We start from the raw sequence: 22,704 nt of genomic DNA, 5'->3' as shown, positions 1-22,704 counted from the left end.
TTAAAAAGCTCGGGGGAGCAGGGAACGGGCCTCCTCCCCTCCCCGGCGTCAGCCCACATGGGCGCCGGAGCGTGCACGGGACCCGCCGCGGCCGGGGCGGCCACGTTGGCTGTCAGCGGCGGGGCGAGGCCATGATGCCGTAACGGGCATGCCAGGGCGCGGGGGCGGAGGCTTTGGTGTCAGCGCGTCTATTTTAGTTCTGGGGCGCTGGCGTCGGAGTAATTTTCTTTCTCTTCTGCGCGAATATTCACGGGGCGGGCACATGCGGCACAGTGCCCTACCGGATGCCCATGGATCCAGATCAAGCCGGAGCGGTTCAGCTCTTGTTGAGTGCTCCGGACCGGCCGGTTCAGCTCTTGCTGTGGTGAAATGGGCTCTGCTGAACCGGGCGCCTACTGGCTAGCTAGTCCTAGTGGCTGGCCTCCTGCCACGGCTGCTGACTTCGATGCAGATAAGCACGGAAAATGAGGGGCTCGCCACTTCCCGTTGCTCTGCCCTAGAAATGCCACTCCTACTGCTTGCTTGCATTTGTAACTGTGCCATGCCAGCTCGATCGATCGGCAGAGCAATGCATTTGAATCAAGAGTGTGTGTCATTTGCTCATTTGAATCAAGTTGACAGCTGACAAGAGTGTGGATCTCTTCAAAAACAGCATTCGTTTGGAAAAACATCTTGTGATCTTTTTTCTTGCAAGCAACCAAATCAGAATCAGATGCGCTAGCTACAACGGCCTTGAGGATTGAGAAGAAGAGCAAAACTCCAAATTTACAGTCAAGAGAAAAGAAAACAGTCAATTGATTAGACCTTCTCATCAGCACCCCAAAGAACAAACCAAATCAGTTAAGAACCGAACAAAGCGCTATGCATCCATCATTGCGTCCCTAGCCTAGCCCGTCGCTTTCCATGCACGACGCACGCGCTCGATCGCCCGCCGTCTTCTCGGCTCGGCCGGATCACCCGCAGGGCCTCGGCAGCTCGCCGCTCCACCGCTGCGGCGTCGGCGTCGGCGTCTGCTTCCGGCCCAGGGTCGACGACCGGGACGACGACCTCGCTGAGGATGAGTCCTTGCTGGCCGCCGACTCCTTCTTGTCCTTGAAGAAGCCGAACACCGGCCGCGAGCAGACCGGCACGTTGAGCACCACGGGCGCCACGCGGACGCCGGACGAGTAGGACCGGTCCACGGCGCGGGCCATGGACCGGGACCTGGCGGCGGCGTGGAGGCTGCACGGGGAGCTGCAGCTGCGCTCCAGCCCCTGCTGGAACACGATCTTGCCCGAGGAGTTCATGCGCGGGGAGTCCACGGAGAGGCACCTCGACGCGTCCTGCCTGGGCGGCGACGGCCGGCGGCGCGCGGGGCTGTGGGCCGCGCGGCTGGAGGTGGAGTGGCGGTGCGAGGAGCGGACGAGGCGGAGGCGCGGAGGGTTGGGGTCGGCGGCGGAGTCGAGGGAGAAGCGCGGGTTGACGTCGTCGTGATCGTGGCCGGAGGAGGAGGACGAGGAGGAGTGCGAGAAGCGGGAGGAGGCGAGCGAGAGCGAGGCCTCCGAGTCGGAGCTGTCGCGGAGGAGCGGCGCCGACGCGAGGTCCGACGCCGTGCCCGTGGACGCCCGCCCGCCGTTGCTCCGCTGGAGGAGGAACTTGAGCGACCTCGCCGCCGACGAGCCCGCCGTCGTCGTCGTCGTTCTCCCGGGAGTCTTCGCCAATGCGGCCGCTGGCGACTGAGGCTGCGAGTGCGAGGAGGGCGTCCTCGGGCTCTGCGCGGCGGCCGCCCTCTTGAGCCCGAGCAGCTCGCGCCACCGGCTTGAGCAGCTGGGCGCCTTGGGGGAGAACACGTACTGGTCCGCAGCGCCAGCCGCCGCGCCGCCGCGGATCGGCCTCATCGGCTCCGGAGACGCCGGCATTGCCTCCAGCCGCGGCGGTGGTGCCGCCGCCGCGGCAGCCTCCGGCTCAGGCGCGGCAGCGGCAGCGGCAGCGGCCCGGCGGAGCGGGAGCAGCTTCCCGTCGGCGAAGAGCTCGTCCGCGGGGAGCATGCTGGTGGTGCAGCCGCCGCCGCCGAGGCTGAACTCGAAGTCGATGAAGTCCTTGGAGATCGCGGGCGCGGCCACGGCGGGGTGCACGGGCGAAGCAGAAGACACTACAGCCGGCGTCTCCTCAGGCGCATCACGGCCGAACGAGGCGCGACACCCATAGGTGGACACAGCGGGCGCGGCTGCTGCTGCGGCAGGGACCAGGCTACTCGCGACGGCGGAGGTCATTGCCGGCGGCAAGGCAGGCGCATCCACGGGCGGGATCACACGCGCACGCTAATGAGCAGATCGCACTCTCACACTAGCCAGACGACAGACTGCGGCGAATCTCGTGGACGGAGGTGGGGGTGGGAGCGAGCCGGGGTAAAGGGTTCTGGTAAAGGCCCGTCGCGTATATATAAGCGGGGCGGGGCTACGGTGAAAATGTGCCGTTTGGGTGCGCTGGCGGGCGAGCCGGGCGGGCTGGCTGGCCGGGGTCCGGTTCGTGGAAAGCAGAGGAGATTGCGGGGTGGTCCTTACGGGTGCGCGCAGAGGCAATATACAGGCGCGTCGGGTTGCGGGTTTTTCGTTTGTAAAAAACGGCACCGGCCGGATCGGTACAGCTACGGGCCAGAGGGGGCGAGCGCGGCAAACATGGGGTTTCGTTCAATGGTTTTGGTAATGGATTTTGATGCTGGGTTTAGTGGCAGAATTAACGAGATTTAAGGGAAGAATGTGCTGCTAGTATGTGAGTTCACAGCAAAAAGGTTCAAATTCGGCTTTCAAAAAGGTTGGTGGAAACGGAAGGTTTTAATGTGTTCAATGGTTTTGGAAATTTGGGTACGTTTGCACCCCCCGGCTTATTATTTGACGATTGTGGGCTTGAAAGAGGAATCTGTTTCTGGCGGAATTAACAAAATTTAAGAAAAGAATGTGATGTTATAATAAAAAAATTAAAAATTGGCATGATTGATATAATAAAAATGCCATGACATTAAAAATAAAAAATCCATGATGCAAAAAATATTAAAAACTTTCATGCTTTGTATTTTCAAAAATAAAAGGTGTCAAGCCAATAAGAAAAATACCATGCTATAGATTAAAAATTTCCATGCTCTCAAACAATAAAAAGGACACGCCTTAAGGATAAAAATGACATGCCCTCAATAATAAACATGTCATGGCAAAAACATAAAATAAATGCATCATTAAACTTGTCGTGGCAAAGCCAAAAGAATAATAAAAAAACAAAACCAAACAAAAAATGCCATGGCAGATGCCTATTAAACTTATCGTGGCAAAATCAAACGAATAATGAAAAAACAAAAAATGCCATGACAAATGCATATTAAACTTGTCGTGGCAAAATCAAAAGAATAATAAAAAACAAAACCGAACAAAAAATGCCATGGCAGATGCATATTTAAAACTCCATGATATTTGAAATAAAAATGGCATGCTTTGTACAATAAAAAATGCCATGTACACAAACATTTTTTCACCACTAACACAAAATTACCATGGCAAAATATATATTAAAACTGCCATGGTATGTTATAAAAAAACTACCATGGTATGTTATAAAAAAACTACCATGGTTCATACAAATATTTTGCCATGAATGTAATAAAGGTCATAGTAAGCTCAACAAAGAGGAGTGTCATACAATGAAAAATGCCATGATATGTATTAATTGCCATGACAAAGTTATAGGAACAGTGGTACAATTGTCAAAAAATTGACAAGTTTCAATGAACAAACCCCCTCTACAAACTGCCATGCATGTGATGTATATTAAAAATGCCATGGCAGATGCATGTTAAAAACTCCATGATATTTGAAATAAAAATGTCATGGTATGTACAATAAAAAATGCCGTGTACACAAACATTTTTCCACCACTAACACAAAATTACCGTGGCAAAAAATAATTAAAACTGCCATGGTATGTTATAAAAAACTACCATGGTTCATACAAATAATTTGCAATGAATGCAATAAAGGTCATGGTAAGCTCAACAAAGAAAAGTGTCATACAATGAAAAGTGCCATGATATGTATTAATTGCCATGACATGCATTAATTGCATGACAAAGTTATAGAAACAATGGTATAATTGTCAAAAAATTGACAAGTTTTAGTGAACAAACCCCCTCTACAAATTGCCATGCATGTGATGCATATTAATAATGCCATGATATTTGAGATAAAAATGTCATGGTTTGTACAATAAAGATGTCGCGTACACAAACATTTTTAACCACTGACACAAAAAATGCCATGGCAAAAGACATATTAAAAATGCCATGGTATGTTATTGTTCATACAAGTAATTTGCCATGGATATAAAATGTCCATAATAAGCTCAACAAAGAAAAGTGACATACAATGAAAAATGACATGATATTTTTGAATTGCCATGGCAAAGTTATAGAAACATGTACAATTGTCGAAATAAAAACTTTCAATGAACAACCTCCTTCTACCAACTGCCATGTGATGATAAAAACCCAATTGTTCTCACAAACGTGCCATGCTCGGTAGAAAATGCCATGTGAGTGTTAAACCTTTTTCCATGTGAATGTTACAAAAGATCTTACAAATTTTCCATTCTGTTTTGAAAAGGATATGGAAAAGTGATGGGAGCAGGGTGTGGACTATCTCTTTCTCTCTCTCTCTCTCTCAGCTCGCCATCGTCATTGCGAAATGGAGAAAGGTGGTGGTGGGGAGAAAACGAGTGTGAGGATAAGGTGATCTCGATGCGTCACACATGTTCGCGCCGATGAAGCCACACAACAAACCAAAAAAGAAAGGTAACATGACTACTGCAAGTGCTTTAAGATCCGTGTTTTCCATCCAATGGCCAAAAGGTAGTTAGCTGAGAAATCCCTCCCAGGGAAGTCCGCCAGTTCACATTTCTACTTATTGTCTCACTAGTGTAGGCTCAAAAGCACAGGCGGAATTAACAAAACTTAAGGAACGAATGTGTTGTTAATATGTGAGTACACATCAGGTGTTTGAGATTGACTACCTCTGTTTCAAAATGTAGTTAGAAACGTTTGGGTTTTAATTTTTGTTTCAATGGTTTTGGGAATTTGGCTAGGATATCGATTGCACCTCCCAACTTATTATCTGACCTATGTAGGCTCGAAAGAGAAGGCGGAAATTAACAACATCTGAGGAAGGAATGTGTTGTTAATATGTAAGTTCACATCAAATGTTTGAGTTTGAACCTCTTCGTTTAAAATGGTGGAATGTTGGGTATTAATTTTGTCAATTGTTTCGGGAATTTGGATATGGTTGCATCTGCCCACGTATTATCTAACCAATATTGGCTCAAAAGAGGAGGCAGAATTAACGAAACTTGAGGAACAGATGTGTTGTTAATATGTGATTCACATTAAATGTTTGAGTTCGACCATCTCCATTTCAAAATGCAGTTGGAAACTTTGGGTTTTAATGTTTTGAATGATTTTAGAAATTTGGATACGGTTGCATCTCCCAACTTATTATCTGACCAATTTTGGCTCGAAAGAGGAGGCATAATTAACAAAACTTGAGGTACGAAAGTGTTGTTAATATGTGAGTTTACATAAAATGTTTGAGTTTGACCATCTCCATTTCAAAATGTAGTTGGAAATGTTTGGGTTTTATTTTTTTTCAATGGTTTTGGGAATTTGGATACAGTTGCACCTCCCAACTTATTTGCTCACCAATGTAGGCTCGAAAGAGAAGGCAAAATTGATGAAACTTAAAGAACACATGTGTTGTTAATATGTGAGTACATCAAATATTTGAGTTCGACCATCTTCGTTTCAAAATGTAGGTTGAAATGTATGGGTTGTCCCTAAGTTAGTGTCCTCGTTGGTCGGTTGGGTTTCCTCTAGGCTAGTGCAACAGGTGATTTCTCAATTATGTTAGTTGTTTTGACTTTGTGGTGTTGTGCTTACATTATCATGGTACTTGAGTTCTGGGTCGTGTTGTAGATGGCTTTGTTCTGGCTCTTGCAACAAATGGTTCATTGTTTTTATGCCTCGTGTGGTACTTTGTTTTAGTCTATGTTGGGTTTGGTTGCCTCCAACCGCAGTTGCTAGCTCTTCGGTTAGTGATCCTTAGGCCATCTAAGTTTTTTCTAGTTGGGTCACGTCACTTATATTGATCATGCCCCTTTTTTGGCGGTATATCATCTTCATTTTTAATAATTTCGTATGCAACTCTCTCCTCCATGCTTAAAAAAACGAGACATAGTGGATGTTTTCAAAGTCCATGACTAACGCAAGGTACTGATGTGTCCATCGGTCTCGCAAACATGAGAGGTAGGTGGTGCACTCCTGAGTAGTCGTCCTGTTGTCGGCGAATCACCAATGGAGGTGACATCGCCAATCCCGATGCTTCGTGACTCCGGTCATCATTCTTGTATAATTGAGTAAAGCTTTTTGTGGGTGCATGTACTTGGGAGTGTGCATTGATCTGTGTGTCTACATATTTTGAAATGAAATGTGTCATATGATTCGCGTATAACATTTTGTTACAAAGTTAGAACCACAAAAGTGTTGGGGAATGTTACATGGAAAACAAAAAAAATATTATGCGCACACACAAGATATATCAATGGAGATGCATAGCTATGAGAGGGAGAGAGTATCTACATACCCTTGTAGATCGCTAAGCGGAAGCGTTTATCAACGTGGTTGATGTAGTCGTACACCTTCACGATCCGTCCTGATCAAGTACCGAACGTACGGCACCTCCACGTTCAGCACACGTTCAGCCCGATGACGTCCTCGCCTTCTCGATCCAGCAAGAGAGGCCAAGTAGTAGATGAGTTTTGGTAGCACGACGATGATACGTCTCCAACGTATCTATAATTTTTGATTGCTCCATGCTATATCATCTACTGTTTTGGACTATATTGGGCTTTATTTTCCACTTTTATATTATTTTTGGGACTAACCTATTAACCGGAGGCCCAGCCCAGAATTGCTGTTTTTTTGCCTATTTCAGTCTTTCGAAGAAACGGAATATCAAACGGAGTCCAAACGGAATAAAACCTTCAGGAACGTGATTTTCTCACCGAACGTGATCCAGGAGACATGGACCCTGCTCCAAGGAACAAAAGAGGCGGTCACGAGGGTGGGGGCGCCCCCCTAGGGCGCGCCTCCTGCCTCATGGGCCCCTCGGTGCTCCTCCAGCGTACTCCTTCCTCCTATATATACACACGTACCCCCAAACAATCAGAAGAGGAGCCAAAAACCTAATTCCACCGCTGCAACTTTCTGTATCCACGAGATCCCATCTTGGGGCCTGTTTCGGAGCTCCGCCGGGAGAGGGCCGTCATCACGGAGGGCTTCTACATCATCATAGCCTCTCCGATGAAGTGTGAGTTTACCTCAGACCTTCGGGTCCATAGTTAGTAGCTAGATGGCTTCTTCTCTCTCTTTGAATCTCAATACAAAGTTCTCCCCCTCTCTTGTGGAGATCTATTTGATGTAATGTTCTTTTTGCGGTGTGTTTGTTGAGACCGATGAATTGTGGGTTTATGATCAAGTCTATCTATGAATAATATTTGAATCTTCTCTGAATTCTTTTATGTATGATTGGTTATCTTTGCAAGTCTCTTCGAATTATCCGTTTGGTTTGGCCAACTAGATTGGTAGTTCTTGCCATGGGAGAAGTGCTTAGCTTTGGGTTCGATCTTGCAGTGTCCTTTCCCAGTGATAGAAGGGGCAGCAAGGCACGTATTGCATCGTTGCCATCGAGGATAACAAGATGGGGTTTATTTCATATTGCATGAATTAATCTCTCTACATCATGTCATCTTGCTTAAGGCGTTACTCTGTTTTTAACTTAATACTCTAGATGCATGCTGGATAGCGGTCGATGAGTGGAGTAATAGTAGTAGATGCAGAATCGTTTCGATCTACTTGTCACGGACGTGATGCCTATATACATGATCATGCCTAGATATTCTCATAACTATGCTCAATTCTGTCAATTGCTCAACAGTAATTTGTTCACCCACCGTAGAATACTTATGCTCTCTAGTGAAACCTATGGCACCCGGGTCTATTCTCATCATATCAATCTCCATTACTTTAATATTTCTTTGCTTTTTTACTTTGCCTTTACTTTTTTACTTTGCATCTTTATACCAAAAATACCAAAAATATTATATCTATCAGATCTCACTCTCGTAAGTGATCGTGAAGGGATTGACAAACCCTAATCGCGTTGGTTGCGAGTAGCTATCGTTTTGTGCAGGTACGAGGGACTTGAGCGTGGCCTCCTACTAGATTGATACCTTGGTTCCCAAAAACAGAGGGAAATACTTACGCTACTCTGCTACATCATCCCTTCCTCTTCGGGGAAAACCAACGCAAGCTCAAGACGTAGCAAGAAGGATTTCTGGCGCCGTTGCCGGGGAAGTTCATGCAAGTCAAGATTTGACTCCCGACAACGAGCCATTTCTGGCGCTGTTGCCGGGGAGTCTACGCAAAAAGTCAACATACCAAGTACCCATCACAATCCCTATCTCTCGCATTACATTATTTGCCATTTGCCTCTCGTTTTCCTCTCCCCCAATTCACCCTTGCCGTTTTATTCACCCTCCCTCTCTCTATCCTCCCTCTCTATTTGCCTCTTTTCCCTCGCCATGTCAGAACCAAAAAGAGTTGGGGGTTCTCTCCCAAGTTCTAGTGCATTAGACAATCCTGCTATCTTATCTAAACTCATAAATCGGAATGCTATAGAACAACTTGCCGGAGTTCTCAATGAGAACCTTAGTAATTTTAATGAAGATGATTCTGGAATTTTTCATTATTTACTTGATGAATCTTTGAAAGATGCTTGGGATAGTCTGTTAAGGATCTGGGCTGGCTATGTACCCCAATATCAAATTGAGGTTTACTTAAAAAGCTTTTATGTTGGGCTACCCGCTTCATTCAAACAAGTCTTAGATTCTATTTTCGAGGGGGGTTTTCTTGAAGGGGACCCCATAGATACCTATGAGAGGATGAAAACTATATTTGGGCACCCCATTAATGAGAAAACTGAAATCACATCTCTCATGCTTTCTTACCAAAATGAATCTATTAAAGAGATAAAAGCTAGCCTAGATGCCAATTTCCGCAACATTCTTAATCTTTCTTCTACCATTAATGGGCATGTACTCTATCAAAATAGAAATATTAATTCCATAGATAACAAGCTTGCTATCTTTTTCTCTAAAACCAAAGATGGCAATACCTAGATCTATCCTCACTTTTATGCCTAGCTAGGGGCGTTAAACGATAGCGCTTGTTGGGAGGCAACCCAATTTTATTTTTATTCCTTTATTTTTGCTCCTGCTTAGTAATAAATAAATTATCTGGCCTCTCTTTTGATTGTGTTTTTTGTGTTTAATTAGTGTTTGTGCCAAGTAGAACCGTTGGGAAGACTTGGGGAAAGTCTTGTTGAACTTGCTGTAAAAAACAGAAACTTTAGCGCTCACGAGAACTGCTGTCATTTTTATTTGAAGAGTGATATTTAGTTAATTCTTTTTGCATATGATTAATAGATAAATTCCTCACGTCCAGAAATGTATTTTAGAATTTTAGGGGTTCCAGATCTTGCGCTAGCTACAGATTACTACAGACTGTTCTGTTTTTGACAGATTCTGTTTTTTGTATGTTGTTTGCTTATTTTGATGAATCTATGGTTAGTAAAATAGTTTATAATCCATAGATAAGTTGGAATACAGTAGGTTTAACACCAATATAAATAAATAATGAGTTCATTACAGTACCTTGAAGTGGTCTTTTGTTTTCTTTCGCTAACGGAGCTCATGAGTTTTCTATTTTGAGTTTTGTGTTGTGAAGTTTTCAAGTTTTGGGTGAATTCTTTTGATGGATCATGGAACAAGGAGTGGAAAGAGCCTAAGATTGGGGATGCCCATGGCACCCCCAAGATAATCCAAGGACACCAAAAATTCAAAGCTTGGGGATGCCCCGGAAGGCATCCCCTCTTTCGTCCACTTCCATCGGTAATTTACTTGAAGGTATATTTTTATTCACCAACATGATATGTGTTTTGCTTGGAGCGTCTTATATTATTTGTGTCTTTGTGTTTTACTATGCCCCAATCATCCTTGCTGTACACACCTTTTTAGAGATCCATACATGAATTAAAATTTGATAGAATACTCTATGTGCTTCACTTATATCTTTTGAGCTAAGTAGTTTTGCTCTATGTGCTTCACTTATATCTTTTCAGCTATGTAGTTTTGCTCTATGTGCTTCACTTATATCTTTTGAGCATTATAATTTTGCTCTATGTGCTTCACTTAGATCTTTTAGAGCACGGTGGTGGATTTGTTTTAAAGAAACTATTGATCTCTCATGCTTCACTTAAATTATTTTGAGAGTCTCTTAATAGTATGGTAATTTGCTTAATAATAATATGCTTGGTATTCAAGATTTGTGAAACTTTCTTTTGAGTGTGTTGAATACTAAGAAAAGATTGAAGCATGATAATTGTTTTGAGATATGGAGGTGATAATATTAAAAGTCATGCTAGTTGAGTAGTTGTGAATTTAAAGTATACTTGTGTTAAAGTTTGTGATTCCCGTAGCATGCATGTATGGTGAACCGTTATGTGATGAAGTCGGAGCATGATTTATTTATTGATTGTCTTCCTTATGAGTGGAGGTCGGGGACGAGCGATGGTCTTTTCCTACCAATCTATCCCCCTAGGAGCATGCGCGTAGTACTTTGCTTTGATAACTTCTAGATTTTTGCAATAAGTATATGAGTTATTTATGACTAATGTTGAGTCCATGGATTATACGCACTCTCACCCTTCCACCTTTGCTAGCCTCTCTAATACCGCGCACCTTTCGCTGGTATCATACACCTACCATATACCTTCCTCAAAACAGCCACCATACCTACCTATTATGGCATTTCCATAGCCATTCCGAGATATATTGCCATGCAACTTTCCACCATCTAGTTCATCATGACACATTCATCATTGTCATATTGCATATCACGGTACACCGCCGGATGCATTCACATAGAGTCATATTTTGTTCTAAGTATTGAGTTGTAAGAAAAATAAAAGTGTGATGATCATCATTATTAGAGCATTGTCCCAGTGAGGAAAGAATGATGGAGAGTATGATTCCCCCATAAGTCGGGATGAGACTCCGGACGAAAAAAAAGAGGCCAAAGAAGCCCAAATAAAAAGAGGCCATAAAAAAGTGAAAAGGCCCAAATAAAAAATGAGAGAAAAAAAGAGAAGGGACAATGTTACTATCCTTTTACCACACTTGTGCTTCAAAGTAGCACCACGATCTTCATAGTAGAGAGTCTCTCATGTTATCACTTTCATATACTAGTGAGAATTTTTCATTATAGAACTTGGCTTGTATATTCCAATGATGGGCTTCCTTAAATTGCCCCAGGTCTTCATGAGCAAGCAAGTTGGATGCACACCCACTTAGTTTCTTTTTGAGCTTTCATATACTTATAGCTCTAGTGCATCCGTTGCATGGAAATCCCTACTCACTCACATTGATATCTATTGATGGGCATCTCCATAGCCCGTTGATACACCTAGTTGATGTGAGACTATCTTCTCCTTTTTGTCTTCTCCACAACCACCATTCTATTCCACCTATAGTGCTATATCCATGGCTCACGCTCATGTATTGCGTGAAGATTGAAAAAGTTTTGAAAAAGTTAGAGTATGAAACAATTGCCTTACTTGTCATCGGGGTTGTGCATGATTTAAATATTTTGTGTGGTGAAGATAGAGCATAGCCAGACTATATGATTTTGTAGGGATAACTTTCTTTGGCCATGTTATTTTGAGAAGACATAATTGCTTTGTTAGTATGCTTGAAGTATTATTATTTTTATGTCAATATAAACTTTTGTCTTGAATCTTTCGAATCTGAATATTCATACCACAATTAAGAAGATTTGCATTGAAATTATGCCAAGAAGCACTCTGCATCAAAAATTCTCTTTTTATCATTTACCTACTCGAGGACGAGCAGGAATTTAGCTTGGGGATGCCTGATACGTCTCCAACGTATCTATAATTTTTGATTGCTCCATGCTATATTATCTACTGTTTTGGACTATATTGGTCTTTATTTTCCACTTTTATATTATTTTTGGGACTAACCTATTAACCGGAGGCCCAGCCTAGAATTGCTATTTTTTGCCTATTTCAGTGTTTCGAAGAAACGGAATATCAAACGGAGTCCGAACAGAATAAAACCTTCGGAAACGTGATTTTCTCACCGAACGTGATCCAGGAGACTTGGACCCTGCTCCAAGGAACAAAAGAGGTGGTCACGAGGGTGGGGGGCGCGCCCCCTGCCTCGTGGCCCCTAGGCGCTCCTCCGGCGTACTCCTTCCTCCTATATATACACACGTATCCCCAAACGATCAGAAGAGGAGCCAAAAACCTAATTCCACCGCCGCAACTTTCTGTATCCATGAGATCCCATCTTGGGGCCTGTTCCAGAGCTCCGCCGGGAGAGGGCCGTCATCACGGAGGGCTTCTACATCATCATAGCCTCTCCGATGAAGTGTGAGTAGTTTACCTCAGACCTTCGGGTCCATAGTTAGTAGCTAGATGGCTTCTTCTCTCTCTTTGAATCTCAATACAAAGTTCTCCCCCTCTCTTGTGGAGATCTATTTGATGTAATGTTCTTTTTGCGGTGTGTTTGTTGAGACCGATGAATTGTGGGTTTATGATCAAGTCTATCTATGAATAATATTTGAATCTTCTCTGAATTCTTTTATGTATGATTGGTTATCTTTGCAAGTCTCTTCGAATTATCCGTTTGGTTTGGCCAACTAGATTGGTAGTTCTTGCCATGGGAGAAGTGCTTAGCTTTGGGTTCGATCTTGCAGTGTCCTTTCCCAGTGATAGAAGGGGCAGCAAGGCACGTATTGCATCGTTGCCATCGAGGATAACAAGATGGGGTTTATTTCATATTGCATGAATTTATCTCTCTACATCATGTCATCTTGCTTAAGGCGTTACTCTGTTTTTAACTTAATACTCTAGATGCATGCTGGATAGCGGTCGATGAGTGGAGTAATAGTAGTAGATGCAGAATCGTTTCGATCTACTTGTCACGGATGTGATGCCTATATACATGATCATGCCTAGATATTCTCATAGCTATGCTCAATTCTATCAATTGCTCAAAAGTAATTTGTTCACCCACCGTAGAATACTTATGCTCTTGAGAGAAGCCACTAGTGAAACCTATGGCCCCGGGGTCTCTTTATCATCATATCAATCTCCATCACTTTATTATTGCTTTGCTTTTTTACTTTGCCTTTTACTTTTTACTTTGCATCTCTATACCAAAAATACCAAAAATATTATATCTATCAGATCTCACTCTCGTAAGTGAGCGTGAAGGGATTGACAACCCCTAATCGCGTTGGTTGCGAGTAGCTATCATTTTGTGCAGGTACGAGGGACTTGAGCGTGGCCTCCTACTGGATTGATACCTTGGTTCTCAAAAACTGAGGGAAATACTTATGCTACTTTGCTGCATCATCCCTTCCTCTTTGGGGAAAACCAACGCAAGCTCAAGACGTAGCAGATGACATGATGATGGTGGTGGTGAAACTATTTCATAGGGCTTTGCCAAGCAGAACGGTTTAGAGCGAAGGTCGAACTAGAAGGAGAGGGGGCCGCACACGGTTTTGGAATCATAGTGTGTGTTGGCCCCTCCCTTCCTCTCATATATATAGGTGGAGGGGGAGGGGTGGCTTCCTAGGGCACGCACCAAGGGGGCCGGCGGCTGCCCTAGGCGCCCGCCCTAGCTACGCCCCCTCCTTCCTTCTTAGCCATGTAGGGGAAGGAAAGGGGGCAGCTGCCCTAGGGCACCTCCCCTTCCCTTTCTCCCTTGCGTGTAGAAAGAAAGGAGGGGGCAGCCCCTCCTCTTTCCTTTACAGCGCCGGCGGCCAGGATGGGGCGCGCCAGCCCCCTGTGGGCTGGTGTGCTCCCCTCCTCTTGGCCCGTTAGTCCCAATAACTTTCCGTGGCCTTCCGGAACCCCTTCCGGTGATCCGATAAATATCGGGTGCGTTATGAAACCTTTTCGAAGACCAAATTGTTGGGGAACATAGTAATTTCAAAATTTCCTACGCACACGCAAGATCATGGTGATGCATAGCAAAGAGAGGGGAGAGTATGTCTACGTACCCTCGTAGACCGAAAGCGAAAGCATTTTATCAACGCAGTTGATGTAGTCGTACACCTTCACGATCCATCCCGATCAAGTACCGAACGTACGGCACCTCCGCGTTCAGCACACGTTCAGCTCGATGACGTCCTCGCCTTCTTGATCCAGCAAGAGGGGTGAAGTAGTAGATGAGTACCGGCAGCACGACGGCGTGGTGACGGTGTTGGTGTAGAACAATCTTCGCAGGGCTTCGCCTAAGCACTACAAAAACTATAACGGATGATAAACTAGAGGGGACGGGGTTACCGGCACACGACTTGGTGTTTCTTGATGTCTCTTGGGTGCTAGCCCTACCCCTCTATTTATATGTTGAGCCTTGGGGTCGAAACTTGGAGTAAAAGCCTCCATAAAGTCGGTTTCACCCGAAAGGCAAGAGTCCCTCTTGGACTCCAGGGCCAGACGCCAGGGTTCCCGGCGTCTGGACCCAGACGCCAGGGACCCTGACGTCTAGCCCCTGGACTCTGCAAAACTTCCTTTTACGCTTTCCAAAAACCTTGTGGGCTTTCCCCTTTGGCCCAAATAAAGTGTTCTCGTACCCAAACATTTCGGGAAACATCCGGAAACCCTTCCGGTGAATTCCGGAACCCTTCCGGAGACCAAACACTATTATCCCATATATCAAACTTTATCTCCGGACCATTCCAGAGTTCCTCGTCATGTCCATGATCTTATCCGGAACTCCGAACAACATTCGGTTACCAACATACATAACTCATAAATACTATATCGTCAACGAACGTTAAGCGTGCGGACCCTACGGGTTCGAGAACTATGTAGACATGACCGAGACACTTCTCTGGTCAATAACCAATAGCGGAACCTGGATGCCCATATTGGCTCCTACATATTCTACGAAGATCTTTATCGGTCGAACCGCATAACAATATACGTTGCTCCCTTTGTCACCGGTATGTTACTTGCCCGAGATTCGATCCTCGGTATCTCAATACCTAGTTCAATCTCGTTACCGGCAAGTCTCTTTACTCGTTCCGTAATACATCATCCCGCAACTAACTCATTAGTTACAATGCTCGCAAGGCTTATAGTGATGTGTATTACCGAGTGGGCCCAGAGATACCTCTCCGATGATCGGAGTGACAAATCCTAATCTCGATCTATGCCAAATCAACAAGTACCATCGGAGACACCTGTAGAGCACCTTTATAATCATCCAGTTACGTTGTGACGTTTGGTAGCACACAAAGTGTTCCTCCGGTAAACGGGAGTTGCATAATCTCATAGTCATAGGAACATGTATAAGTCATGAAGAAAGCAATAGCAACAAACTAAACGATCATCGTGCTAAGCTAATGGATGGGTCAATTCAATCACATCATTCATTATCCTAATGATGTGATCCTGTTAATCAAATGACAACTCATGCCTATGGTTAGGAAACTTAACCATCTTTGATTAACGAGCTAGTCAAGTAGAGGCATACTAGTGACACTATGTTTGTCTATGTATTCACACATGTATCAAGTTTCTAGTTAATACAATTCTAGCATGAATAATAAACATTTATCATGAAATAAGGAAATAAATAATAACTTTATTATTGCCTCTAGGGCATATTTCCTTAACAAATACTATCTTCCTATATATCAATCTTTACCTTCGAACCATTCTGGAGCTCCTCGTAATGTTCGTGATCTCATCCGAGACTCCGAACAACATTTGGTCACCAACATACATAACTCATATAGTACTATATCATCAACGAACATTAAGCGTGTGGACCCTACGGGTTCGAGAATGATGTAGACATGACGGAGACGCTTCTCGGTCAATAACCAATAGCGGGACCTGGATGCCTATATTGGTTCCTACATATTCTACAAAGATCTTTATCGGTCGAACCTTTCTGACAACATACGTAGTTCCCTTTTGTCTGTTGGTATGTTACTTGCCTGAGATTCGATCGTTGTATCTCCATACCTAGTTCAATCTCGTTACCGGCAAGTTTCTTTACTCATTCTGTAATACATCATCTTGTAACTAACTCCTTAGTCACCTAGTTCAATCTCGTTACCAGCAAGCCTCTTGACTCCTTCCATAATACATCATCTTGTAACTAACTCCTTAATCACTTTTTGGCAAGCTTTTTGTGATGCTGTATACCGAGAGGGCCCAGAGATGCCTTTCCATCATACAGAATGACAAATCCCAATCTCGATCCATGCCAGCTCAACACACACCTTCGGAGATACTAGTAGAGCACCTCTATGATCACCCAGTTACGAAGTGATGTTTGATACACACACAAAGGCATTCCTCCGGAGTCCAGGAGTTGCATGATCTCATGGTCGAAGGAACATGTATTTGACATTAAGAAAGCAGTAGCAATAAACTAAACAATCATATGTTATGCTAAGGAATGAGTCTTGTCCATCACATCATTCTCCTAATGACGTGATCCTGTTATCAAACGACAACTCATGTCTATGGTCAGGAAACCTTAACCATCTTTTGATCAACGAGCTAGTCTAGTAGAGGCTTACTAGGGACTTGGTATTTGCTTATATTACACATGTATTTAAGTTTCTGATCAATACAATTATAACATGAATAATAAATCTTTATCATGATTAAGGAAATATAATAATAATCACTTTATTATTGCCTCTAGGGCATATTTCCAACAAAAAGGACTTTTTTTAAAGATGAATCAAATATGCCATCGATCCAGTATAAGTTGAATTATTTCTTGTTGATTTCATGCACGTATTTTGACAGTTGGGCCAACTCCAACGTGACAACCCATTTTGTCCGGCCGCGTCCATTTGGGTCCGTGCTGACACAAATGGACGAGTGTCCGTTGTTTTGTCTGCCGCGGCCCATCTTCAGCCCAAATTTGGGCTGGGTTTGCATTGGCGCGGACACGATGTGAATGAGAGCGATGCCCTCCCTTGTCACTACAAGAAATATGTCAACTTGCGACCTTGACTATTGGTCACTGAATGGCCATTATTTTCCATTTGTGACATTTTTGTGACCAAAAACAGATGGTCAAAAGCTGACAGTCGTAAACTGAAATTAACGACCTTCTCTGTGAGAAGGTCATAGACATTTACGACCAAAATATGCCTACTGTTTGTTTCGGTCACTAGCAGCCTCCCCAGGCCATGTAGGCATCCGACGTGGCAATCTGATGTGGCACAAGAATCAGCCCGGTCCAGTTCGGTGTTTTACATGGGCCGAGCCCATTAATTCAGCCCATTTAATATATTTATTTCTGTTAATTTCTGTCAGCTACATGGGTCAAGCCCAACAATTAGACCTTTTTTTTATTTTTTGAGACATAGACTTTTACAATTCGTTTCTTTTTTGGGCCTCAGCCTTTTTACAGTCAACTTCATTTTGGGTCTCGGCCTTTTTGCAGTCTATTTACGTTTTGGGCCTTGGCCTCTATCAATAAGTTAGTCCATCTCATTAGCTTTCCATTTCTCACATTTCTCACAGTACACAAATGACAAATATTTCAAATAAAACAGAACTATTACAGTTTTACAACTTCATTGGATTCTGCTCCAGAATGTGCTGACTACTACAGAATACAATATAACTAGGTACAAAGTACAACCAAAACACAAGGCAGATTGATAGATAACCACCATGCTTCATCGTCTTCTCTTCCAAACAAGTGGAATGAGCCCTCTCTTAGCTCCAGGAGAAACTATCTTTTCGCCTGCCAAGTGCCAAATATTTTCCATTCTGGAACTGCTGGCATTAGCTGCATGCAGCCTGAACTTTTGTAGACCTTCAAAATAATGAGACAGGGCTTACCACTGTTTGAAAAAACAAAAGAAGAAATATAAGTAGAAAGTTGTGGTTGAGTGGTTGAGTCCATTCTTATTAGCAGCAACATCAAAATAATGAATCGTTCTGTGCACATTTACCAGAAAACAATCCTTCTGGTTCATCAGTCACAAACATGGTATATTAGTAATTTGCTATCATTCTACATTCACTTTATATAATATCTACCATCCAAACATATTCTAATCTTATCACAGATTCACAGCTGAATTGACTTACTACTGCATTCCCATCATTAAGGTGCACATACACATGTTGACTTCTAAATAAATGAGAGGCACCAAGGACAATGCACACAAGCATATTGTAAGACCAAGGTAATTTGTTTCTAGTTACAAATGGATTAAGATGGACATTTTCACAGCCAACACAACAAAGCACGTACGATTATCAATCTACCTAGTTCTTGTTGATTCATACAGAGCAATTTTTTGTTTGAAACAAGGAGTGACCACATGGTGTTGGTTGTACTGCTATCAGGTTAGAGCAATAGGATGGGGATTGTGTATTTTCCTTTCCCATCAGATTGTCCTTTCCAAGGATATATGTACACACAATCAATTAAACAGAGTCACTCCTCAGAGTTAAGCAGGACAGGGCAAGCAGCAGCATGCCAAACCAATTATGTAGTCAGCCCTATGCTTATACTGAAGGAAATATGCCCTAGAGGCAATAATAAAGTTATTATTTATTTCCTTATATCATGATAAATGTTTATTATTCATGCTAGAATTGTATTAAATGGAAACATAATACATGTGTGAATACATAGACAAACAGAGTGTCACTAGTATGCCTCTACTTGACTAGCTCGTTAATCAAAGATGGTTATGTTTCCTAACCATGAACAAAGTGTTGTTATTTGATTAACGAGGTCACATCATTAGTTGAATGATCTGATTGACATGACCCATTCCATTAGCTTAGCACCCGATCGTTTAGTATGTTGCTATTGCTTTCTTCATGACTTATACATGTTCCTATGACTATGAGATTATGCAACTCCCGTTTGCCGGAGGAACACTTTGGGTGCTACCAAACGTCACAACGTAACTGGGTGATTATAAAGGAGCATTACAGGTGTCTCCAAAGGTACATGTTGGGTTGGCGTATTTCGAGATTAGGATTTGTCACTCCGATTGTCGGAGAGGTATCTTTGGGCCCTCTCGGTAATGCACATCACATAAGCCTTGCAAGCATTACAACTAATATGTTAGTTGTGAGATGATGTATTACGGAACGAGTAAAGAGACTTGTCGGTAACGAGATTGAACTAGGTATTGGATACCGACGATCGAACCTCGGGCAAGTAACATACCGATGACAAAGGGAACAACGTATGTTGTTATGCGGTCTGACCGATAAAGATCTTCGTAGAATATGTAGGAGCCAATATGGGCATCCAGGTCCCGCTATTGGTTATTAACCGGAGACGTGTCTCGGTCATGTCTACATTGTTCTCGAACCGTAGGGTCCGCACGCTTAACGTTACGATGACAGTTATTATGAGTTTATGCATTTTGATGTACCGAAGTTAGTTCGGAGTCCCAGATGTGATCACGGACATGATGAGGAGTCTTGAAATGGTCGAGACATAAGGATTGATATATTGGAAGCCTATATTTGGACATCGGAAGTGTTCCGGGTGAAATTGGGATTTTACCGGAGTACCGGGAGGTTACCAGAACCCCCCGGGAGCCATATGGGCCTTAATGGGCTTTAGTGGAAAGGAGAAAGGGGCAGCCCAAGGTGGCCGCGCGCCTCCCCCTCCCCTAGTCCTATTAGGACTAGGAGAGGTGGCCGGCCCCCCTCTCTCTCTTTCCCCCTCACGGAATCCTAGTCCAACTAGGATTGGGGGGGGGGGGGGAGTCCTACTCCCGGTAGGAGTAGGACTCCTCCTGCGCCCTCCTCCTGGCCAGCGGCCCCCTCTCCCTTGGCTCCTTTATATACGGAGGCAGGGGGCACCTCTAGACACACAAGTTGATCCTTGAGATCGTTCCTTAGCCGTGTGCGGTGCCCCCTGCCACCATATTCCACCTCGACAATATTGTAGCGGAGTTTAGGCGAAGCCCTGCTGCAGTAGTACATCAAGATCATCACCACGCCGTCGTGCTGACAGAACTCTTCCCCAATACTTTGCTGGATCGGAGTCCGGGGATCGTCATCGAGCTGTACGTGTGTTAAGAACTCGGAGGTGCCGGAGTAACGGTGCTTGGATCGGTCGGATCGAGAAGACGTACGACTACTTCCTCTACGTCGCGTCATCGCTTCCGCAGTCGGTCTGCGTGGGTACGTAGACAACACTCTCCCCTCTCGTTGCTATGCATCACATGATCTTGCGTGAGCGTAGGAAATTTTTTGAAATTACTACAAAACCCAACACATACAGCACCACAAACCAAACTTGAAAGCACTTCAACAGTAAATCAAACCTGTTACTGATGCTAGTAATAAGAAGATGGACAGATGTATATATATACCGGTGTTGACGGGGCCAACGGTGGCCTGCTTGTAGAGGCTGTAGAGGCAGAGCTTCTCCTGGGAGTGCTCCTTCTTCTCCTAGGCATGCTCCTCCTACAACAGCAGCAATAGCAGGTCAAGAACAACAATAGAGTCATATGAGCTGCTGGGTTCATAGCATCAGTTTGACACCAACAACAGCAGAGATTAGAGTCATATGACAACAAAAACAACAACAAAAGTAGTTTGACAGTAGCAGGAGCAGAAATACTTTCACAGCAGCAGCAACAGTGTCACAACAACAGTACTGGAGGGCACAAATTGAATGGAGGCACCCGATACAGATCAATTCAAACGAGCAGGCAAAAGTACACCTCCTCTGCTCTCATAGGAAGACCAACCAAATTAATCTAAACACAAACTAGGAAGCAACTTAAACGGAGGCACAATCCCAACCAGCTCAGCCTCAACCTACCATGAAACTAAAATCAACACGGCACAGAGGAATCGCTACATCCGACTCGCAAATCCCTCCAAATGCGAGCGTCAGCAACCCCTGGGCGCCACGCACCGTGCGGTTGCGGCCCCCGAACAGCACCGGAGGAGCAGTGCAGCGCAGAGAATCGACTCATTGTCCTATATTACAAAATATATTGCCTATTCCGTTTATGGAGATATCTAAATATGCATGAGATCTCTAAAACTACTGCCTATTTTTTAATTACTGCAGAAAGAACATGTGAAACTCCGCTATGGTTAAAGATCTCTAAATATGCAGGATGACTCATTGTCCTACTACTGCCTATTCCGGTTTCTTTCAAGTTGGGAAATAACTGAAACTACTCATCATTCATGAACATACATCTGTAATCTTAATCTATGAAACACTGAAATTACTGCAGAAAGAACTATTGTAATGAACCATTCATGAAATAGTGGGGGTAGTAGCTGTAGGTAATGTAGCACTTGTCGAGGTAGACCCGGCCGAAGGGGGCGCCGCCGCACTCGACCGCGGCGCGCTGCACGGCCTGGGTGACGCAGTTGCTGTAGTAAACATCGCACTGCACCAGCGCGTAGACCTGCTGGAAGCTGGTTGCGAAGCCCAGGAAGAGGTCGGCAGCTGCAATCATAATACATAAACACAACACATCAGAAGCCATACTGTCCTTGCCGATACCATGTGTCAAATACACATCTTACTTAGTTTTCTTGCTCAAGTTAACAAAGAAATCTAAAACCATGTAGCACTAAATTAAATCGCAATACAACTCTAAGAAGGCAAAATCTGCCACTACCAGGTTGGATTGTTGGGATTCAAATTGCACATGTTTTAGAGAGATAGTACTAGCAAGCATAGTTCTGTCTGAACCTTTTTTTTCACATATGGATGTGTTAGCGCTACAACTAACATTAAAGCTGAATATATATCCATGTTATAGCAGTAAATAAATATACATTATTGGCAATATTAAGGCCAAAAACATTTTAGTGGCTTAGTGGGCACACGTATGCACAGAATTGGGGACATTTTCAAACTGAAGAAAACACACATATCATTCAGTAGCCAGTACCAAACTACCAATCCATATAAGTGCATAAATAATACTACCAAACTACTAATCCCTGTAGTGGATCTGGGCAGAAAGGGTAGGGAAGGGGGCACTCACGTGCGGATGAAGGTGGCCATGGACCTCGCCCGGAGGCCCGCGGACGGCGGTGACGGCTAGGGGCACGTCGGGGAGCGCAGCGGTGCAGTAGATCACGGCGACACGGAGGGCAGGGTAGGCGAGGACGTGACGGGAGCTTTCCCGGAGCACTGCGGCCAGTCGAGGTTGAGAGGAGCAGCCCCGGAGCACTGCGGCCAATCGAGGTCGGGGACGCGGATCAGGTCGACAGCGGCGGTGTGGATCTGGGGCTCTACCGAACTCCTTGTCGGCCTTCCCTCCCTTCGTTCTGTTCACTCGCTTCCCTTCCCTTGGGAGATGAAGGAGAAGGTGGGGGCTGCGGCGACCCGGCACCGCCTCGCCGGCAATCTCACCCTTCCATTCCCTTGGGTCGTCGACGGTCGTATGACAGCGGATTGAGGTGGGAGGGAGATGGTTTGGGTTGGGGTGGCGGTGGTTGTGGGGAAGGAGGGGGCGGCGACGGGGAGGGGGGGCGTCAT

At 44.5% G+C, this 22,704-nt stretch overlaps 1 protein-coding gene across 1 annotated transcript; it reads right to left on the bottom strand.

The window, feature by feature from the left end:
* Positions 1–633: 633 nt before the first annotated feature.
* On the bottom strand, positions 634–2,401 carry LOC119327962 (treacle protein-like). Its single transcript, XM_037601014.1, has one exon. The coding sequence runs from the start codon at positions 2,250–2,252 to the stop codon at positions 954–956; it is 1,299 nt and encodes a 432-aa protein (XP_037456911.1). The 5' UTR covers positions 2,253–2,401; the 3' UTR covers positions 634–953.
* Positions 2,402–22,704: the final 20,303 nt, after the last annotated feature.

Source organism: Triticum dicoccoides, chromosome 7A, assembly GCF_002162155.2.
Source record: "Triticum dicoccoides isolate Atlit2015 ecotype Zavitan chromosome 7A, WEW_v2.0, whole genome shotgun sequence".
Classification (NCBI taxonomy): domain Eukaryota; kingdom Viridiplantae; phylum Streptophyta; class Magnoliopsida; order Poales; family Poaceae; genus Triticum; species Triticum dicoccoides.
The sequence above is the reverse complement of the archived record's forward strand: the minus strand, read 5'-3'. Positions and strand labels throughout refer to the sequence as shown.